General features: G+C 37.9%; 1 protein-coding gene across 4 annotated transcripts in view; it reads right to left on the bottom strand.

The window, feature by feature from the left end:
* ZC3H8 (zinc finger CCCH-type containing 8) overlaps positions 1-16,086 on the bottom strand; it is a 28,661-nt gene extending 12,575 nt beyond the window's left edge. For all 4 annotated transcript variants that reach the window (XM_041757277.1, XM_041757273.1, XM_041757276.1 and 1 more), the window contains exons 1-8: positions 15,930-16,086; positions 11,353-11,449; positions 6,573-6,807; positions 5,418-5,551; positions 3,683-3,805; positions 2,561-2,672; positions 1,237-1,346; positions 247-296 (exon numbers count right to left, since the gene is read on the bottom strand). In XM_041757277.1, coding sequence (XP_041613211.1) covers positions 267-296; positions 1,237-1,346; positions 2,561-2,672; positions 3,683-3,805; positions 5,418-5,551; positions 6,573-6,807; positions 11,353-11,449; positions 15,930-16,078 — 990 coding nt within the window. In that variant the 5' untranslated portion in view covers positions 16,079-16,086 and the 3' untranslated portion in view covers positions 247-266. The remainder of the gene's footprint in view (positions 1-246; positions 297-1,236; positions 1,347-2,560; positions 2,673-3,682; positions 3,806-5,417; positions 5,552-6,572; positions 6,808-11,352; positions 11,450-15,929) is intronic.
* Between the last annotated feature and the right edge of the window lie 2,674 nt (positions 16,087-18,760).

Below are 18,760 nucleotides of genomic sequence, written 5' to 3'. Positions count from 1 at the left end.
ACAAGCAAAACTAGACTAGTTAGTACATCAAATACAAAAGATAGTAACAAACCAAAAGAGAGAAGCAGGTCCAAGAAGGTGGACATATATATCTATGTATATGTATCAAAAATTTTGTAATTTTTTAGTGAGAGAAGAGAAAGAAAAAGATTCTATTTTAGAAAATGGAAAAGTCCTATGCTTCCAAGCCAATTTCTAGAGATGCTTCAGAGAGAAAAAAAGAAACACGCTAAATGCTAATTTTACCTTTTTTATGCCTTTTATTTTCATGATGATTTCTTTTCAGTATCCAAAACCTAATATGAAAAAAAATCACAATCATTTTTATGCATCAATGTCTAATTCAGCTACATCATAATGCTCTTGTAATTGTCTAGTGATTCCAATACTATTTATCCTAGTAATCATCTAATATTTACTGTAAGCCTGAAAGATAACTTTTACATCTATCTTTTTTCCATATATATTTCATATTAGTACCAAAATATTTGGTATGATTTTAGTTCCAGGGTAAGCCTTCATTTTTATAACCTAAAAATATCCAAAAATAAGCATCTTTGACTTTCTAATATTTACATACACTCAAGAGAACCCTCTGCCACAGGACGGTATGGCTTGGTTCTAAGATAATCTTTTCTTTTCACTTATATTGCAATTTAATTTTGAAGACACTAATTCCAACTAACATACAGGAAATGAGAGTATGTAAATGACTATTATTTTTTAATTTATCTTTCCTTATTGACTAAAAGCATATTTGAAGAAAACTCGTGAAATAACTACTTATGTTTTGATGTAACTCTAAAATATTTACGACCCAATGATTCTTAGCATTCCTTCTAAGAGTATAACAGGAGTACAAGTTTTCCTACTTACTTTGTTTTCCTTTGGTTAGCAAAGCTACTAAAGTTGAAATATATTGAAGGTTTTGAGAACATGCCAGTTTATACTTCTATAATAAGTACAAAACAGTGTGACAATATACAACATATACATATACTTATATAAGTAAGAAGTATAAACTGGCATGTTCTCACCAACAGTAGTATGAATTTTCCTTTAACAAAAAAATACACACACGTGAATAATAATTTTCTAAATGGAAATAAATTCTAAGATTGTCAGTCCTAATATGTCCCATATAGTAACCTTAAAAAACAGTGTGTTTCCAAATTCTCACCCTTAGTTCAAACATATTCTTTAAAAAAGAAAAACAAAAGTTAAAATTATACTTACTTTAGCCAACAATTCCTGTGTTTCAGGAGTCAGTGGAGAATGGGAAAACTTGCAATATTCACCCTGATAACATTTTGTTCCTGTATGGTAAAACTTGCAAGGATATTCATGTAATCCAAGTGTTAAGGAGGAGAACAACTTTAATCCAACTAAAATAATTTGTTATTAATTTCCTGATTTTATTTTCACTATATAAAGGCCTTTCCTAGTAGAAGAAACACTAAATCTCTCTTAAAATATGAGACAATACATTCTTAATTGAATTACATGAAACATCTAATTTTAGGATAATTATATAAATCAAGTTTAATGGCTATCACAGGATATTTTCTTCATATCTATTTTTATAATAAACCATAGGTATGTTTCATTGATATAAAAAAAGGATGTGTACTTCAAATACTTTAAGAAATTAGATTATTGAAAAAAAAAGAAATGAGATTATTTTTAAACCACTCTTTTGGGGTGGGGGAATTAAAGTCAGTAACAATGATAAATATTATAAATCTATATCCTTCAGATATTAGGCTTGTTTAAAATAGGATCAATTTAAACAACTTCAATATTGTTTTCTAGGAAAAAACTCTCAAGTTAGAATTTGAGATTCCTTCTATTGAATGACTGAAGGAAAACAACTTTGGTAATACCCAAAGGTGCTATTACCCTAAAATGTTTATGTTCCACGTTTTTACAACATGTCTGCACCATTTGTACTAAAGAGTTAGGGTTATTTACCAAATTAAGGGACAGTTAACCTCCATTCAGTACAGAATATAGAGAAAACAAGTACTCCCAAACTATGCAATTCCTTTTTTTAAAAAAACAAAAAACAAAAAACAAAAAACAAAGTAGCTTATATGAGGGCACCTGGCTGGCTCAATTGGCAGAGCATGCAACTCCTGATCTCTGGGTTGTAAAATTCAAGTCCCACGTTGGGTATAGAGATTACTTAAAAGTAAAAGCATTAAAAAAAAAAAAAAAAAAAACCTGAAACAACAAAGCAGCTTATATGAATATAAACACACTTAGTTAATGTCACAGCAGAAATTCTGACAGTCTTTCTGGGGGTTGAATAGGTCTTATGAACCTGCTGCTGTACTAACTAGGTGAAGGATCTTCATTTGAGAGAATTACTAAAGAATCTCTTTTCTTTCTTGGGGAAAAAATATCTATACAATTTAACCACTTTGATACTGGGTTGGGCTTGAATAACATGATTTTACCATAGCTAAAACACAAGTTTCATTCAAAATTATACATATTTAAAATGCTCATGTAAATATTCAGAAAAAGTAAAGTTATTATAACTTGTGATAAAGGATATTATGCAAATACAGACAGTTTTCACCTCTGGTACAATATCCTTGTACATAAAATTTACACATCTCCTTTTTCTTCTCTATCTCTGCATCATGGTCAAATTTACACTGGTCTCCCTGGGCCAAAAGAAGGACCAACAAAAAGCCATTATTTCTCACAATTAAGTCATTCAATTCCTTTTTCTTTTTTTTTAAGATTTTATTTATTTATTCAAAAGAGACACATAGAGACATAGAGGCAGAGACACAGGCAGAGAGAGAAGCAGGCTCCATGCAGGGAGCCCAATGTGGGACTCGATCCTGGGACTCCAGAACCATGCCCTGAGCCGAGGGCAGACGCTCAACTGCTGAGCTACCCAGGCGTCCCAAGTCATTCAATTCCTACTGAGCTTAAGATAAGCAAATGATCCCAGAAAGTCTTAGAAGCATTAAATTAAAGTATAAAACTTTTTTTTTTAACTATAGTCTAATTTTTTTAAAGGGATTTTATTTATTCATGAAAGACACAGAGAGAGAGAGAGGCAGAGACATAGACAGAGGGAGAAGTAGGCTCTATGCAGAGAGCCCAATGTGGAATTCGATCCCAGGACTCCAGGATCACGCCCTGGGCTGAAGGCAGGCGCTTAACTGCTGAGCTATCCAGGCATCCCCAACAGTCTAATTCTTAAAGAACTCTCTTATAACCACACCACACCTAACTGCTTAAAATCCTGTTAAGTCCTAAACATTTTTAACACAAAATATTTTTTAAAAAACTCTTCTTAAACATAAAAGAAGGGATACCTCGGTGGCTCAGCGGTTGAGCACCTGCCCCTGGCTCAGGGTGTGATCTGCGGTCTCAGGATTGAGTCCCACATCGAGCTCCCTCCCTGGAGCCTGCTTCTCCCTCTGCCTATGTCTCTGCCTTTCTCTTTCTGTGTCTTTCATGAATAAACCATCAGAAAAAAAAAGTAAACCTAAAAGAATATTTCAATACAGTTTTCTAGTTTAATCTTTCCCAAAAGGAAACAATTACAAAAATATATAGGTATGCTTTTAGACTATCTAAGGGAAACAAAAGTTAGCTTTAGTACATTTTTGCTATACCTTACATTTTATTATACTTTTGCTTACGTAGATTTTTATACCTTAATACATTTCCGCTCAAGAAAATATTTACAAATTTGTTTCCCCTTGCGTTCCACCGTATGTTGGTTGATGAATCCCTGACTCATTCTCACATGCTGCTGCTTCTCTTTAGGTTTATCATCCTTTGAAAACAAAAACAAAGAACTAATTGTGAGAAATAGAAATTTAAACATTTTATTCCATTGCACAAAATTATTTTAACTACCTTTATAACTTTTTAATTGGCCTTCATTTGTAGGATTTGAACTTTTGCACATCAACTGAAAAATAAATATTCTGCCAATTACAATAGCATTCCAGCATTGAATATTTGTGTTTGTGCAATTTGAATATTTTATTATACTTTGCCCTTATTTTTAAAGATCGGATAAAAAAATATTTTTTAATGAAAGTGCTACTACTTGTGATAAAAACCAGTCTAGGAATAAGCCTCTTCAGAACAATGGAGACAAAACTAAAACCAATAAAGTGAACCAAAAGCAATGTGATCTTTCATTTCAAGGAGATGCTCACTGAGTGAGAGCAGAGAATAATAACCAGCTCACATTAAAAAATGTAACAACAAATATAACCTCAACGATGGCAAAAGAGATATAAAAACAGAAGGCAACTTTTATATAAAAAACCAAAGGGGAATTGCATAATACATTTTAGCTCTTCAGAAACATAAACCATTTTTAGCTTGTTAACTTGTGGTACAATTTATAGCTTTCGCATACCAAATTTCTGAATACAGTTTTAGAAATTCAGTGTGCAAAGAAGGGACTTAACTACATTTTTGTGATCTGCTCTGTAATAATGTCAAATTTCCACTTAACACCATCAAAGTTACGTGTCTAATAAATACGTGTCAGAGTAAATCTTTGGTTTTATTTAACTATGTTATTAAACTCCAACATACATGTTTACAGTTCGTTCCTCATGTAGAAGGGCTGTCAGCTGAAAAATTACTTGAGTTAATGTAAACCAAATGAAAGGATTGCAGACAGGGTCGGGAAAGCAAGCTCCAGCTGTGGCCTGGCCCTGTGTGACTCTGAGCAGTTGTCTGAACCCCCAGGGCTTCAAATTCCTCATTTGTAAAATACAGAAGCAAGGCAAGATTTTATATAAATATGTTTCAGTCTATTAATATTTGAACTTTCTAATATTTTACCACCCCTAACTCTTGTCTTCTAGACAAAGCATAACAAAAAAGGTTAGTTTCGAAGCCCTGAGAAAGGCAGAGTTCACAGTAGTCACTTATTGTCCCATCCTGAATATATCTGCAGACCAAAGAAGAGGTCCTTCTACAGAGCAAAATCAAAATACCAGGAGGGTTGGGGGTGTTTTGGAAGGCTAAAGCTCAGGAATATTCATGTTTCATTTCCACAGAGACTGCAATACTAGAAACTCTGTTAAGACTCTGTGACTTTTGAAGTGTTCTCTTGGATACTTTATCTTCTCCTTGCTTCCCATGTTTTTCCAGTCACTGACAGTACAACACTCCAAAATCAAGGGATTTGTGTGCATGTATTCAGGTAAACAAGCACAACACTAAGGCTTCACAATGGTGCTGGCACCTAACAAGCGAGAGGAAGGCAGCTGCAACAGTGACAAGGGATGACACGGAGAACCCACAGACAGTGAGGACATTTTTCACCATCAGAGAACCCTTGTCTTATGGCTTGTCCCTGAAGTGTAAGATAAAAATTCTGCAGCATGTAGGTGTCTTTCTGCATGTCTATACTCTTGTACCTTTTCCAGTGAGCCACTGCTCCGCAGTGAGATGTTTGATCCTTTCTGTCCAGCACCAGCCCATTTTCGCTTCATTTTCTTCTGTTTACCATTTTTCTGAACAGCTTTAAGGTTTTTGTTTTTTTGTTTAACAGCTAAAAACAAGAAAGTTAATTTGATGTGTTTAAATCGTAAACACTAAGTGTTAATACTTTAATTTCAGTTTATGAGAACATAAAAGCACAATAGCAGTTTATTCTTAAGAAATATCCTCTACAGGGGTGCCTGGGTGACTCAATGGCTTAGGTGTCTGACTCTTGGTTTCAGCTCAGGTCATGATTTCAGGGTTGTGGGAACAAGCCCCATGTCAGGCTCTGTGCTTGGTGCAGAGTCTGCTTAGGATTCTCTCCCTTTTTCTTCCTCTCTTGTGCAAGTTTTTTTTTTTTTTTTAATACAGATTTATTTATTCATGAGAGAGAGAGAGAGAGAGAGAGAGAGAGAGAGGCAGAGACACAGGCAGAGGGAGAAGCAGGCTCCATGCAGGGAGCCCGATGTGGGAGTCAAACCAGGGACCAGGATCACGTTCTGAGCCAAAGGCAAACGTTCAACCACTAAGTCACTGAGGCGTGCCCCAAACAGGTATATCTTGTCCTTCATATATGCAGAGGCCAAGAATTTACCACTCTCCCTTTCAAAGCCTTTGATAACTGCCCTATACTCTCTTCCTACAAACTAAGCATTTGTATACTGAATGGCCAGGAGAGGGGTAGGGAGTTTCAGGTCATGCAAACTCGCATCTGTGCAAACTCGCATCTGATGTAGAGATCCATGGAAAGCATGATCTTACTATGAGATAAAATGCAGGAGAAAATCCCCTCCACTCCTCAAATCCGAGTCCAAATATGGACAACTGTGATTGGTTCTCTAGAAAGACTTTTTTTTTTTTTTAATTTTTTTTTTTTTTTTTTTTTTTTTTTTATGATAGTCACAGAGAGAGAGAGAGAGGCAGAGACATAGGCAGAGGGAGAAGCAGGCTCCATGCACCGGGAGCCCGACGTGGGATTCGATCCCGGGTCTCCAGGATCGCGCCCTGGGCCAAAGGCAGGCGCCAAACCGCTGCGCCACCCAGGGATCCCTCTAGAAAGACTTTAAATGACAAAATAGTTTCACCCTTACCTTTCTGGGTATCCTTCACTCCTTCTTTCTTCCTTGATTCTTCAGAACATGGTAAGGATTGAGCAGCATTTGCCATCTCTTTAGCTTGTATATACTGCTGAAGCTCTTTAGCAAAATTATCTTCTGATTCCTGACTGCAGATATCATTATCACTATACACATCGTAGTCCTTACTTCTTGATTTTCTATATTGCAAATTCTTTGGTGATGTTGTAGAGTTCCCAAAGTGCCTAAACTAATTAAAAATTAAATTTTCAATTTTAAACAGCTGGCATGATACAAAACAATCTGGCTAAAAAGAAGAAATAAAGACGGGCTAAGAACTGATCATTGCTGAGGTTGGGTGATGGGTATATAGAGATTTGTATACTATTCTTTCCACTCTTAAATATTTAAAATTTTCCAGAATTTAAAACAAACACAACAAAACCCAACACAACAAATCCATCCTTGAAGAAAATTTGATGGAAGATTCTCAATTTGTACACTAGATGTACTTTACTGAATCAAAAGAGTAAACCCCAAATCTTAATTATTTGATATAATTTGATTGAACTACAGTATTATAATTTACATTTTATCTCTCCCTTTCCATCAACTATGCTTTTAAATGGTTTAATTCAATAACTCGTCATTTCATAAAAGAACAAATAAACAGTAATGGCCCAAGTGAAAAATCTGCTATACTAAGATATATCACAACTAGCAAAGCCTATTCTTTTTCCTGTAACACACGGCATTGGTGGCAGCACACTGATGACAAGGAACAAAGAAGTGCCCAGTTCTCTGTAAGCAAGTTTACTTTCAGAAAGTTTTCTAACTCTGTTGTTGTAATCAAACATAGGCACCCACTGGAATAGGAACCCAGGTATGGCAGTTGACCCTGAGTCAGCCTGAGATGATCACAGCAGACAACTTTTTTTTTTTTTTTTAAGATTTTATTTATTTATTCATGAGAGACAGAGAGAGAGAGAGGCAGAGACACAGGCAGAGGGAGAAGCAGGCTCCCTGTGGGAAGCCTATAAGTACTTGATCCTAGGACACTGGGATCACGACCTGAGCCAAAGGCAGACACTCAACCAGGTGCACACACAGCAGACAACTTAAAATACTTTGTGTACAAGAATTTTCAAGTACTGATATAGGTGTCTACACTTGGTGACACAAGTACATCAAGTTGTGTAACTAATTACAGTTTGTATCTGGGATACATTTTAATTAAAAGATTTATTAAAAAAAAAAGTCCAAGTGCCAGAGGGCTCCTATTTTGATATTAGGAAGAGATGACATATGTACCGTTAAATTGGCCAATCATCCTGCCCCAGAGCATGCTTTGGGACCTGGACTCTAATCTACTTTCACACAACTGATGAAGGCAGCAGACTCAAACCAAATAAACCAGAAAACCTCTATTATAAAATATACTAGGTGGTCCAACTTCATGGCTTACTTTTGATGGTTAACACAAATCTAGGAGTCATACCACCAGAGGAATGATCTAAGGCCTATAAAATGAATTTGCTCCCTGAGTGAAGAATCAAAGGGAGAAAATTTCCTAACCTGATGGTGGCTCCAATGTACACCTACCTCATCTTCATTACACTTGACAAGACTATTAACCAATCCAACAATATCACGCCATCAAGTTCCCTGTCTCCAAGTTTTCAAGAAAGAGTACCTTTTAAAACTAATACCGTAGAACAAACTTGTAAACATAACTTCTGGTCAGGGGTTGGCAGCTGTCAGCCTGGCCTCCTGTTTTCGTTAAACAAAGTTTTGCTGGAACACAGTCATACCCATTCATTCACTTCTGTGTTATCTTCACCTGTTTATTTGTGACAGGGACAGTATGGCTCACAAAGACGGTAAGATGCACTATCTGGTCCTTTATGAAAAAGCTGGCTAACTCCTGTGATAATTATTATGTTTACCATGGTTTGGGTCTTTAATTTTATTTAGTGAGCACAGGGAGAGTCATTCAATTACTCAACAGCTCCCATAGAGTATGGCTTAGTCAAATACACAGAGATGAGATTCTATTCAGTATATCTGAATCAAAATAACACAATGATCCAAATGAGTGATTAGTGCTCACTTACACATAAAATTATGTACCAAAGCAGACCCCCTTTAACAGGTGATAACATGTCTGATTTATTTATAATAAAGAGATGAAATGACATGGCAACATGAACAAAACCAGAATAATCATTAACTATGTTGTTTTATTATACTTAGAGATGAATATTACTAATTGATATGACTTTTCAGAGGGCAATGAAATACACAAAATACAAATGACTGCTTTAATACTTTTCTTCATGCAACTAGCTATAAACTCATTGCTTTGATATTTGTTGTTCTCTATATAACTTACAAAGTATACAAATATACTATAACTTTTTCTCTTTAATGAAGAAGTCTAAATAAAGGGTTTTTCTAAGCAAATGATTTTTAATTCAGGATGATTTATTGAGGTAGTATGGCTTCCTGAGATACCAAATAAAAATACAAAAATGTAAAAATAGCTCCCTAATATTAATGGGGGTAGGGAGGACATGAAGTGCATTCATCAGTAATTGAGAAAAGTTTAACAAATTCTTGGCAAATTTTTGAAAAACAGAAAGTTATAACTGGGAGGCTGGGCTTCGGCTGGAGTGTGAGAATGGGACTATAAATGAGGATGAATTAAAATTCTACATAAAAACAGGGAATCCCTGGGTGGCTCAGCGTTTAGTACCTGCCTTTGGCTCAGGGAGTGGTACTGGTGTCCGGGGATCGAGTCCCACATTGGGCTCCCAGCATGGAGCCTGCTTCTCCCTCTGCCTGTGTCTCTGCCTCTCTTTCTGTGTCTCTCATGAATAAATGAATAAAATTTAAAAAAAAAAAAATTCTACATAAAAACAGATAGAGCTATTGTAACAAATTCTCTCTGCCCTGTCCTTCACTAGAATACTTTCAAACAGGCAAAAAAGAGAATAAAGAAATTGAATAAAATGTCTGATAAAAGCTCAGTCTTCTTATGTGGGTACTAAGACGACAGTGTGAAGTCCTCTACATCCTGGCATTTGGGAGCAAGCCCCATCAGAAATACACTCTATCTGCTCAACTTACAATAGAAGTTCTACCCTGCTGTCCAGAAGAGATCCCTCATCCAAACTCATTATAAAGCTGCAATAATTAACATGGTGAGATCTTGGGGGAGGGCTAGACAGATAAACCAGAGGAAGAAACAGAGCCCAGAAACAAACCCATCAAACATGAACATTTGATTTTTTTACAACAGACCAGCGGGGGGAAAATGATTCTTTTTCCTCAATGAATGGTGCCAGAACAACTGAGAATGACAACAGGAAAAAAAAGTAAAACAGAATTTGTCACCCCTACCTCACAGTATACAGATACAAAAATAAATATGGATGACTATAAATTTAAATGTGAAAAACAAAACAATCTTTTAGAAGAGACTACAGTAAAATATTTTTATTATCTCAGGATATTTAAGTAAAACACAGAAAACACTAACTACAAAGAAGGTTAATAAATTTGAATACACTAAAATTATGAACTTTTAATTAAAAAATACCATCATGTAAAGCTACAAAATAAGCAGGTATTTGCAATACATAATCCACAATGAAGGGGAAAAAAAACCCTTACAATCCAAAATAAAGAACTGTAAATCAAGAAAAAAACAATCACAGAGAAACTAATAATTATAAGAAGAAGACAGAAAGACTTGAACGGGCAACAACAACAACAAAAAACCCAAATGAGACAAACATATGAAAAGAGGCTCCATCCCAATAGTAATCAAGAAAATGCAAGCTTAGTTACAATGAGCTACTTCACCAGATGGCAAAAAACATGATGATGACAATATCAAATGTGAAGCCACAGAAATACAGTCTCTCATACGCTACCCCTGGGAATAAAAACTGGTAGAACTACTTTGGAGTAGAGTTTGGCATTAAGGTAAAGGTAAAGATGCTTATACTGTAAGACCCAGCAGTTTTAGTCCTAGGTAAATACGAGCACCTGTGCAACAGGATACATGTGAAAGAATGCAGTAGCACTACCCATAACCTCCAAAAATGGAAATCAGACCAAATGTCTACCAACAATGAAATCTAGTATATTCAATATTGGCATATGTTGCAGCTCAGAAAATAAAAAAAGTATATGCTACAACTATGAATCTTATAATGTTGAGAAAAGATAACAGAAAGAATACATACAATACTATTTATTCTCTTCCTATAAAGTGTAAAAACAGGCAAGGAAAATCTGTATTTTTAAGGATGACAGCATTAGTAGTAAAACTAAAACTCTAAAGAAGAGCAAGGAAGTGATTAGCATGCAAGTTAGAACTCTAGTTATCTCTAGTAGGAAACAAAGGAATATGACTGAGAAAAGAGGCATCAGAGGGTAATGCTGTTTCTTGACTCTACCTAGGTGTTCTCTTTTTAATCAGCTATGATACTACACACTGATGTTTTATGCACTTGCGAGTAGAGCCTGGGCTCGTCTCTCATGAATAAATAAAATCTTAAAAAAGCAAACAAACAAACAAAAAAGGAAAACCAAAATAAAAGCAATACACTAAAACAGTTCATGTTAAATGACCGAAGCTTCTGAATGATAAATTTTCTCAAGTCTTTTCAGGTTTCCTTGATATAGGCAACTAGGTCTCCAATGCTGACTAAACGGGGACAAATAGGACCCCTGATAAATTTCTCACACTCACTCCTGTTTTTTCAATATGCCAACTTAATCTTACTTTTTTGGGTATTCGTTCACATTCCAGTTTTACTTCCCATTTTATTTTCTCTTCTTGTGTTTCTTCAACTTCTGTATCATCTATTCCATCATCGATTCTGCAGCAAAAACATCAAATGACACAAGATGGTTTTTTCAACCTGAAAATAGTTCATACCATTTTAAAATTAAAGCATTAAAATTCACAGCTTTGGCTTATCTTCTACTTGCCCTCAAAGAAGTCCCAAATTCAAATTCTACTCCAAATACTCCAAGGAATATTGTACAAATTTATAATAGGCTGTACATGTCAACTTGTGTTTGTAAGCAAACCATAAAGCTGAAATTTTAGTTTACATAATCTTCACGTTCTAGTATCAGGAGCTGTATAAACCACCCATTCATTCATCGTTCCATTCATTCAACAAATATTGAGTGTCCACCATATACAAGGCTGTAGGCTTTAAATCCTGGAATACAACGATGAAAAAGACCTTGTTCCTGCCTTCTGAGAACTTCCTATGTACTTGGGAGGGAAAAAAATACAGAAATTTTAATATAGGGATGCTTGGGTGGCTCAGCGGTTGAGCGTCTGCCTTCAGCTTAAGGTGTGATCCCAGGATTCGGGATCGAGTCCCACATTGGGCTTCCTGCAAGGAGACTGCTTCTCCTTCTGCCTGTGTCTCTCATGAATAAAGAAATAAATCTTTAAAAAAAAAAAAGAAATTTTAATATAGTATGAATACCATAGTACATATATATGGGGAACTCTTAACCTAGATTTGGGGGCCAAAGTCTTCTAAGCTTAAAATATATGTAAGGGTTAGCAAATAGGGACACCTGGCTGGCTCAGTAGATAGGGCGTGCACTCCTGATCCTCAGGTTGTGAGTTCAAGCCCCACAATGAGTGCAGAGATTACTTCAAACAAACAAACAAACTTTAAAAAAAAGTTAGTGAGGCACCTGGGTAGCTCAGTCAATTAAGCACCTGCCTTCAGCTCAAGTCATAATCCCAGGGTCCCGGGATGGAGTCTGTGTCAGGCTCCCTGCTCAGCAGGGAGTCTGCTTGTCCCTCTTTCCCCCATGCACACTCTGACTCTATCAAGTAAATAAATAAAATCTTTAAAAAAAGAGAGAGACAGAGAAGTTAGCAAACAAAGGAACGTACGGGAAGAATAGTATTTCAGGTAGAATGCAAGGTGCCTTTCAAGGTCAGGAGAGGACCTAACTTATATTCAAGCAGGAAGATGAAAAAGAAAGGTGTTTCTAGACTTGCAAGGATTGAGAAGTTGAACATGCAGAGAGACATTGTCTGAGACAATGATTTGAGGATACTCTACCAAAACGAAAAATGAACCCAAGAAAGATGAATACGGGAAATATAAGAAACTGGTGAACAAAAAAAAAAAAAAAAAGAAACTGGTGAACAAAGATGCCACTGAAATTTATATGTAAGTCTAAATAATGGCTTACACCATAAATACAGAGGGCTGAAAGCATTTGTATCTGGGCAAGCAGTGACTACTGAATAAAAGCTTAAGATAGGAGTTACATGCCAGATAAAGTCAAGAAGGCAATGTGTACTTTCTCAAAAAACGTCCTACATATGGAATGCACTACCAGAACAAGAATGTGAATAGTTGGCTTTGAGCTTTCTTGCAGTTACAGGAGGAGCTCAGGCTTCACAGCTTCATCCAGTTCAACATTGATTTGTCCCTAGACAGAGCCTGAGTTTCGTCTATCAGATAAAGCACCAAGTTGTGAGCCTCTATGGAAGCCATCACTGCAAGAGCCAATAAACCAAATGTTGCAAACCTTCTTTGCTCCAGTTAGCAGTAATAAATCATCTAACAGAGTAGGAAGCAACATCTCCTGAGGCAAAGCAATCATGACGATAATGACTGTAAGAGCAGTAACAGCAGCGGCTGACACTTGCATTATGCTTCCCCTGTTCCAGAAGCGATTCTATGCATATTATCCACATTGCAACAGCCCTATAACATATATACTAGGGCTTAGAAGCCCATTTTACAGATGAGAAAACGGAATTACACAAAGCTTTATAAAACTTGCCACACACCTAGTTAACTAGTAGAGCTGAGATTTGAGCTCAGGCAGGCAGGACCAACTTCCTAGCCAATATATCCACCTGAATAGCGACTTGACATATTTTTAATAGAGCCCAAACTGAACTCTTGACCTAATCCTCCTGTTATTTTAAACAGCAACTTCACCCTTCTAATGACACCTTTCTAATCACCCAAAACCTCGAAGTCAACTTAGACTCTTCTTTTAATATTCCCCAACCAATCTGTGAGAAAATAAAGTTTATCTTCAAAATACATCCGTATTTGGTCGCTTCTTGCTACTAATACCATGATCCAAGCTACCCTTGCCCTGTTATATTCCACTCTCAACACAATCAGAATGACCCTGCTAAAATGTCACTGTTGAAATCCTCCCAATAAATAGCCTTTTGTCTTATTCAGGGTGAAAGCCAAAGTCCTTCTTATGACACCTTACAAGCCCCTACATGATCTGCCTCCCTGACCTTATCCCCAGGTACTTCTCTAGTCCTATTTCTCTTCAAGTCCCGCCACACTAAGTCCACTCCAGCTGTCATTCTAGCCACTTTGCTCCCATCACCTAATCACACCATGCTCACTCCTCCTCAAAACCTTTATATTCTGCTATAAATCAACCTTCCTCACCACCCTACTCAAATATTACTTAGTGATATACTGAGGCTTTCTTTAACTACCTTCTATAAAATATCTACCTTTCCTATCCCCCTACCCAGCTTTCATTTTTCTCCATGGCATTTATCATCACTTAAAATACTATTTATGCATTGTCTGTAGCAGAAGAATATAAATCTCAGGGAGATGTTTATCTCTTTTATTTATTTATTGCTATAGCCCCATGGTCTAGGAAAATGGCAGGTGCCCAAGAAATGAGTAATCCCATCATAAAATTATTAGGAAAAAAATCCAAAAACCATAAAAGATTTATTCATGTGACCTTATTTAAAACAAACAAAAAAAAACCCTTTATGCAATGAAAATAATGCCATAAGCAGAGTCAAAAGACAAATAAATCGGATGCAAAATATCTGCAGACTAGAGATCCTAAAATTTTAAAGAGAAAGACTAATGAAGAGGAAAACGGACAAAGGATATGAACAAGAATGGTTCACAGATGCTTTCCATACTTCAATACTATTCTTTACCTAACATTTTGGCAAAAATCCAGAAGTGTCTTTCATGTAGTTCAGTAAAGTTTTTGTGAATAGTCTTTGGTCCAACACATTTCCAAATTGATAGCTGCTATTGTTTCCTTACACAGTTATTGTCTTTTTTTGTGATGATTCACCTTGCTGAATTCTCTTATGTATTTTAATAGTTTAACTGATTCCACTTGACTTCCTTTGTAGGTGATCATATAATCTGCAGGTAGCAGGTAGTTTGTCTCTTTTCAATATTTACAGATCGTATTTTATTTTAGTTGTTTTGGCTTAGAAACACAAACATGGATAACTTAATCCTAGTTCTGCCACTTACACTGTGCAATCTATCCTCTCTGTGCCTCAATTTTCTCATCTGCAAAAACAAGGACAAGATCTTATTTTCAAGGTTAAGAATAAATGACATATTTCACGTAAAGCCCTTAGTAAAACTCTTGACAGTAGCCTGAATTAAGATAGTGATTTTACTTAAAGTATTTGTGACAGAGAGAAGTGAACATATTTGAGTGCTATCGCGAGGTAAAAATCAACCAGAATAAGGGATGGATATGCTGAGAATGAGAGAAATAAAGGGAAGAAAAGGCTGTCTGTGTGTCTTGGTTTCAGCTCAGGGAAACTAGGGGGAAAAAACAGGTTTAGAAGTTGGTTTTTAGCACTTCAAACAGAAAAAAAAAAGTAAATGAATATCTGGGTGTAAACACACTGCACTATACACGTCTCTAAGCACATCAATAAACTAGCACCATTTAGCCAGTGCTGTCAGTTCCTTTCTCAACCTATAGGAAATGTTACATCCCAATGGCGTTTGCTGCTTTATTATGGTCTTTCGGGTTTTTTGATACAAATCAACGAACTAAAGGTAAACCATTCACTATTTACCCTCGTTGCTTCATGAACTTAGGGTTTCGATTTTTTTCCACAAAAAGAAAAAAAGAAAAGAAAAAAAAAAGCGTTTAGCATGTGTCAGTGAGCAACCTGTGCGCTAGGAGCTGACGGTCTGGTGGAGGGACGAGTACAGTGGGAACACACGGAGGTTTCTAACCGCGGTCAGAAGCGCAGAGAAAAGGGAACATCCTGGGCCCCCCTCGGCCCCACCGCATTGCCGCCGGGACCCCGCTGCTCCCCTCCAGCAGGGTCCTGGTACCTCTGGCCGTGGCGGCTGACGAACGGAGAGCCCCATCTCCGGCTTCCATCCCTGCGGCCCCAAAGAGACCTCTCCACGTCTGACCCCCCTCGCCGGCCAGGCGGACCCCACGCGCTCGCCCTCCCGCGACCCCGCGGCGTGGTCCTCGCGAACCAAAAGGCAGACCCCGGAGGGGCCCCTGAGATCAAAGCGTGAAAAGACAGGGAATCACCTTTCATCAAAGTCCGCGGTCGGTTTTTTACCCAGAGCCGGGTTGGGGGGTTTGGAGAAAAGATTCTCAAAATCCATCACCCTCGCGAGGGCCCGGCAGCTGGAGTAACAACCAACGCGTGAGAGGAGGTTGGACCCGGCACTGCGCATGGGCCACAGGTCGCGGCGCGCATGCGCCGCCCCGCCCCCGCGCACGCCCTCTTGCTCCTCGGCGGCTCTGCGCAGGCGCCGGTCTGATTGCTTTTTTTTTTTTTTTTTTTTTCCCTGGTTCGCTTCTTGATCTATAATCCAATCTATTAGAGTTTTTAACCGGCGACCTTGGGATTCTCCTTCTTTCACTTTCATTAGGGGAGAGAATTGTATCAAGGCAGGAAAATAGAGCACATATTTGGGAAACGGAGTTGTTGAGTTTTCCTTACTATAATGCCTATGGGACACTGGAAATTGCAGGAATAATGAAAAGGAAGCCTCAAACAGTAGGCTAGGCCAGTGACCTGACTGGCTCCTATTGGGGAGGGACTGCTTGATTCCCGGCACGAATCAGGGTCCACTTCCCAGACAACTGAAGGGAAGTTTACTTTTTCTTGTTTATATTATAGGCAGTCCCTTTTTGTATTAAAAATCGTTACTAAAAACTGAGAGGAAAATTGGGGATTAAGGTATTATCCCATTTGGAGGAAAATACTAGGTCATACAACTCAGATTATTACCATACATAACATTTTCATATAAAATGTCCAGCCCATGAAAAGAAATTAAAATATGTAAAAAAGCAGCAAACATAAGCAAGAAAAACTGACCTGCAAAGGCATCGGCTACTAGCCTTTTCAGATAAAAACTATAAAAAAGCTAAGTATGTGGTAAATTTACAGGAGACCACTGGCCTTGAGGCATGAAACACCAAACTTTCCCAGAAGATAAGGCCTAACTACCTTTGAAAATAGCTACCACTAATGCCTGTAAGTCTATTCAGTGTCTTTTCAATATATAAGTAAGCATCTGAACACCTGCTTCTGCACGTAGCCCCCCTCCCTTTTTCCCATGCCTTCTTTAAAACCCTCCAGCTTTGGCTGGACAGGGAAGATGGTGTTTGAGAACCACCAGCAAATCCCAAGGAAAGTAGGCTGTTTCTGCTATAGACCAAGGGACTTAGGTCAGCAAGCAAGGAGTACATAAGCTTGAAGCAAGTTAACTCTTAAGACCGATAGGAGTGCTTTTACAGATTGATTTTTTTTTTTAAGATTGTATTTATTCATGAGAAACAGAAGAAGAGACATAGAGGGAGAAACAGGCTTCTTGCGGGAAGTCTGATACAGGACTGGATCCTAGAACCCTGGAATCACAACCTGAGCCACAGACACTCAGACACTGAACCACCCACGTGCCCCCTACAGATTGATTTTTAAAATGGGCCCAATTCTCTACATTTTCCTACATTTCCACATTCTTTGCAATATGACTTTGCAGCTCCCGTCAAGTGCAACTCCTTTTTATTTCATCTCCTCTTTAAGTTGAATTTGTAACTTACTTTTTGCTAATAGAATGCAGCAGAAAAGACCTGCCAATGCCAACCCAAGGCTCTAAGAGGCCATGTGTGTGTCTGCTTTGTCTTGAACTCCTGCCTTCTCCAGAACAACAAGCTCAGGCCACCTTGCTGAAGAGAAGAGAGAGACATGTGGAGGATAAGACAAATGGCAGAGAGTAACAACATCCTGTTAACAGCCAGCAAGGCCCTAAAAGCAAAAGCAGCCAAGCCAACACACAGCTGGCCACAGACACACAGTGGAACCCAGTGGACAACTGAAGAATCTCCCAGATGATCCCAGTCCAAACTGCTGACCAGCATTGTAAGCTAAATAAGTAGTTGTTTTAAGCCACCAGGTTTTTAAAGTTTATTATATAGCAAAACCTGATAAAAAGGAAACTATAAAAAGTGCCATTAAGGAGCTGAAAAAGAACTAAGTAGAGCTTTTATTGATTGATATTTATTTATTTATTCATGAGAGACACAGAGAGAGAGGCAGAGACATAGGCAGAGGGAGAAGCAGGCTCCCTGTGGAAAGCCTGACAGGAGACTCGATCCCAGGACCCCAGGATCACAAACTGAGCCAAAGGCAGACACTTAACCACTTGAGCCACCCAGGTACCCCCCAAGTTAAAAATATGCTACTTTTAGAAGTTAAAAATATGTTACTGAAATTTAAAAAAATCAATAGATTGTGTGGTACTTTTAAAATGTGTTCATAAGGGATCCCTCGGTGGCTCCTCAGCAGTTTAGCGTCTGCCTTTGGCCCAGGGTGTGATCCTGGAGTCCCAGGATCGAGTCCCACGTCAGGCTCCCAGCATGGGCCTGCTTCTCCCTCCTCCTGTGTGTGTGTGTGTCTCTCTCTCTATGTCTATAATAAATAAATAAATCCTTAAAATTAATAAATAAATAAAATGTGTTCATATAGGAATGCATGGGTCATTCAGTGGTTGAGCATCTGCCTTCAGCTCAGGGTGTGATCCTAGGGTCCTGGGATTGAGTCCCATATAGGGCTCCCCATGGGGAGCCTGCTCTCCCTCTGCCTATGTCTCTGCCTCTTTTTCTGTGTCTCTCATGAATAAATAAATAAATAATCTTTTTAAAAAATAAAATGTGGGGGATCCCTGGGTGGCGCAGCGGTTTGGCGCCTGCCTTTGGCCCAGGGCGCGATCCTGGAGACCCGGGATCGAATCCCACATCAGGCTCCGGGTGCATGGAGCCTGCTTCTCCCTCCGCCTGTGTCTCTGCCTCTCTCTCTCTCGCTCTGTGACTATCATAAATAAATAAAAATTTAAAAAAAATAAATA

This window comes from Vulpes lagopus, chromosome 5 (assembly GCF_018345385.1).
Source record: "Vulpes lagopus strain Blue_001 chromosome 5, ASM1834538v1, whole genome shotgun sequence".
NCBI lineage: Eukaryota > Metazoa > Chordata > Mammalia > Carnivora > Canidae > Vulpes > Vulpes lagopus.
This window is presented reverse-complemented; position numbering and strand designations above follow the sequence as displayed.